General features: G+C 66.8%; 1 protein-coding gene across 1 annotated transcript in view; it reads left to right on the forward strand.

Annotated features, from left to right (window-relative positions):
• Window positions 1–2076: 2076 nt before the first annotated feature.
• F7 (coagulation factor VII) overlaps window positions 2077–3213 on the forward strand; it is a gene marked incomplete in the record, with an annotated part of 15200 nt that continues 14063 nt past the window's right edge. Inside the window, 1 exon segment of the mRNA XM_027776211.1 lies at window positions 2077–2195. Coding sequence (XP_027632012.1) covers window positions 2132–2195 — 64 coding nt within the window.

The following is a 3213-nucleotide window of genomic DNA, read 5'->3' on the forward strand; positions in this document are numbered from 1 at the left end:
TGTTGTGTGCGAGGGGGGGTGCTCACGTGGGGTGTGTTCAGTGCGAGGGTGTGTGCGCACGTGGGGGGTGTTCAGTGCGAGGGGGTGTGCACACGGAGGTGTTCAGTGTGAGGGGGTGTGCGCACGGGGGTGTTCAGTGCGAGGGGCTGTGCACACGGGGGGGTTCAGTGCGAGGGGCTGTGCACACGGGGGGGTTCAGTGCGAGGGGCTGTGCACACGGGGGGGTTCAGTGCGAGGGGCTGTGCACACGGGGGGGTTCAGTGCGAGGGGCTGTGCACACGGGGGGGTTCAGTGCGAGGGGCTGTGCACACGGGGGGGTTCAGTGCGAGGGGCTGTGCACACGGGGGGGTTCAGTGCGAGGGGCTGTGCACACGGGGGGGTTCAGTGCGAGGGGCTGTGCACACGGGGGGGTTCAGTGCGAGGGGCTGTGCACACGGGGGGGTTCAGTGCGAGGGGCTGTGCACACGGGGGGGTTCAGTGCGAGGGGCTGTGCACACGGGGGGGTTCAGTGCGAGGGGCTGTGCACACGGGGGGGTTCAGTGCGAGGGGCTGTGCACACGGGGGGGTTCAGTGCGAGGGGCTGTGCACACGGGGGGGTTCAGTGCGAGGGGCTGTGCACACGGGGGGGTTCAGTGCGAGGGGCTGTGCACACGGGGGGGTTCAGTGCGAGGGGCTGTGCACACGGGGGGGTTCAGTGCGAGGGGCTGTGCACACGGGGGGGTTCAGTGCGAGGGGCTGTGCACACGGGGGGGTTCAGTGCGAGGGGCTGTGCACACGGGGGGGTTCAGTGCGAGGGGCTGTGCACACGGGGGGGTTCAGTGCGAGGGGCTGTGCACACGGGGGGGTTCAGTGCGAGGGGGCGTGCACACGTGGGGTGTGTTCAGTGCAAGGGGCTGTGCACACATGGGGGTGCACATGTGAGGGGCTGGAGGTCCACCAGCCGGGCAGCGGCACGTGGCTGGGAGGGCTGGCTTTCCACGTGCAGCGGAGGTACACCCGATCCCTCCCGAAACGGAAACAAGTGAGAGACAGGGCCGGCCTGTGGCAGTGGAGCAGGCGCTGCAGCCCACGTGGCTGACTGCTCGTCTGAGTCCTGGACTCAGCGGCTTAAAAACACTCCAGGTGCGCTCGCATGTGCCCCAAACCCTGAGACGATGGAGAAGAGGTTTTGGCGCGACCACCCCCAGGGAGCCTCCCGCCCGCCCTCTCACGTGCGCTCTCCACTCTCAGCAAGCACACACCCTGGAACAGCAGAGGAGGGACGGAGTCAGCAACCCCACTGCCTCAGGGAAGGGCACACTTCTTACAAGAGACAAGACAGACTGGACGAAAGGAGCGCGCACACCGTGGGCCTCACAAAGCCCCAAGAGGGTCACCAGGCCACGGCCTCCAGCCTCACACAGCCTCCACACACTCACACGTGTCAGAACGCCCGCATGTTGGTGGAGACATTCCAGGCACCTCCCTGAGAGTCTGATGGCGTGCAGGGTGGAGGGAGCCTGTACCTGTGTACCTGTGTGTGGAAGCATGTGACCATGGTGTGTGGGTCTGGATGGGCATGCATGCGTGTGCGTACAGGTGTGAGTGTGGGAGTGACGAGTGTTCATGCTTGGACACACGTGAGTGCATGGGTCTGTGATGGACGTGTGTGTGAGTGTGTAGAGGTGGCTGGTGTGGGTGGGTGGCGTGTGCGTAGTGTGAGTGTGATGTGCATGCGTTTGACGTAAGTGGGAGTGACGTGTGGGTGGCCATGGCATGTAGTGTGCATGTGTCATGTGCACACACACGAACATATATGGAGTGTGCGTGGTGAGTGCATGTGGTCCTGACACTGCCAGCTGCATGTGGCAGCTCCCCCACATGGCACACTCAGCTTGCCCGGGCCAGTCCACCAGGCAGGGCAGTGGGGCGCAGCACCTGTGCCATCGGGGTGCAGCTCGCATGGGGCCAGGCCACCGCTCACTCACCCCACCCCCCCCAGGCCAGCCAGGCCGGGCCACCCCCCCCGCTCCTCCCCTGTGGCCAGTGGGCGGCCCGCAGCTTCCGGCAGAAGTGCCTGCACCTTCCCCCACCCCGCCCCCGGCCTGAGACGAGGACTTTGCCCGGCACCTGAGGGCCAGCAGGCCTCACCATGGGCGCCCGCCTGCTCTCGCTGCTGGGCGTCCTGCTCTGGCTTCAGGGCTCTCTGACTGCAGGTACGCGCGCAGCGGCTCGGGGGGTGGGTGCCCGACTCTGGGACGCTTCGTTCACGGGCCCTGCCACAGGCTCCAGCCTGACACCCCCTCCCAGGCCGGGGGCAGTCACAGCCCTGCCCAGAGGAGAGCGTGGGGGGCCAGGCCCTACTGCTTGTTCTCCTTGTGGGGCACATACCAGAGTGTGTGCTGAGAATCCAGGCCATGCAAAGTGAGTGGGGGCTCCCCTGCTCCCAGCCTCCAGGTGGGACGTGTGGGGGACCGCGGCCGTCACCCTGGCCACACAGTAGTGCTCGTCCGCGGAGCCCCCACAGAGATGCACAGGGCTCTTGGGGGCTCCCTGCTGTCACCCTCAGCCCTGTGGGAGGGGCGGCGTGGGCCCCGGGTGCAAGCGTGTGCCCAGCAGGAAGTGCTCTAGCTCAAGCGTCCCGTTGAGCTCGACCCGGGGCTCGGGCCTCCTCCTAAGCTGTCCACGTTCTCCACAGGATGCCGCGAGTGTGCTCTGGGGGCTTTATGGACGCAGCTCCACGGCTATCAGCCCTGAGCGCGCCCGGCTGCTGTGACCGGCCCCCCAGGGCACTGCCCCACGGAGGACTGGGCCTCCTAGACCTGAGCTCTTCTATCCCCCCTGCGCCTTCAACCTCCCTTCCCAACCAGGCTGACTCCCTGGGATACGGAGTTTAACGGAGGACTGGGCCTCTGCTGTCTGTGGCCGTCCTCCACCCGCCCCAGGGGAGAGCCCTGCCCATGCTGTCCCGTTCGCTCCCTCTCCTTCCTTCCCACACTTGGTCGGCCACGAAGCGATGCGCACTGGGCTCCTACCCCCACCTCTCACTGCTCCCCCTGGCAGCCCCGTGCACGGTCCCCGAGTGCCCTGCCCCTGGTAGTGGCCAGCCAGGAGGGCCCAGCACACGCCTGGCCTCGCTCACACTCCAGATCCATCTCCACGTCCACACCCTCCCCTGACCTGGCCCCCGGGTCTCTGGGATGTCCTAAATGACCCTCGGCTTCCTCTGCTTAA

The sequence above is a fragment of the Tupaia chinensis genome, unplaced genomic scaffold (assembly GCF_000334495.1).
Source record: "Tupaia chinensis unplaced genomic scaffold, TupChi_1.0 Scaffold000644_1, whole genome shotgun sequence".
In the NCBI taxonomy this organism is placed as follows: domain Eukaryota; kingdom Metazoa; phylum Chordata; class Mammalia; order Scandentia; family Tupaiidae; genus Tupaia; species Tupaia belangeri.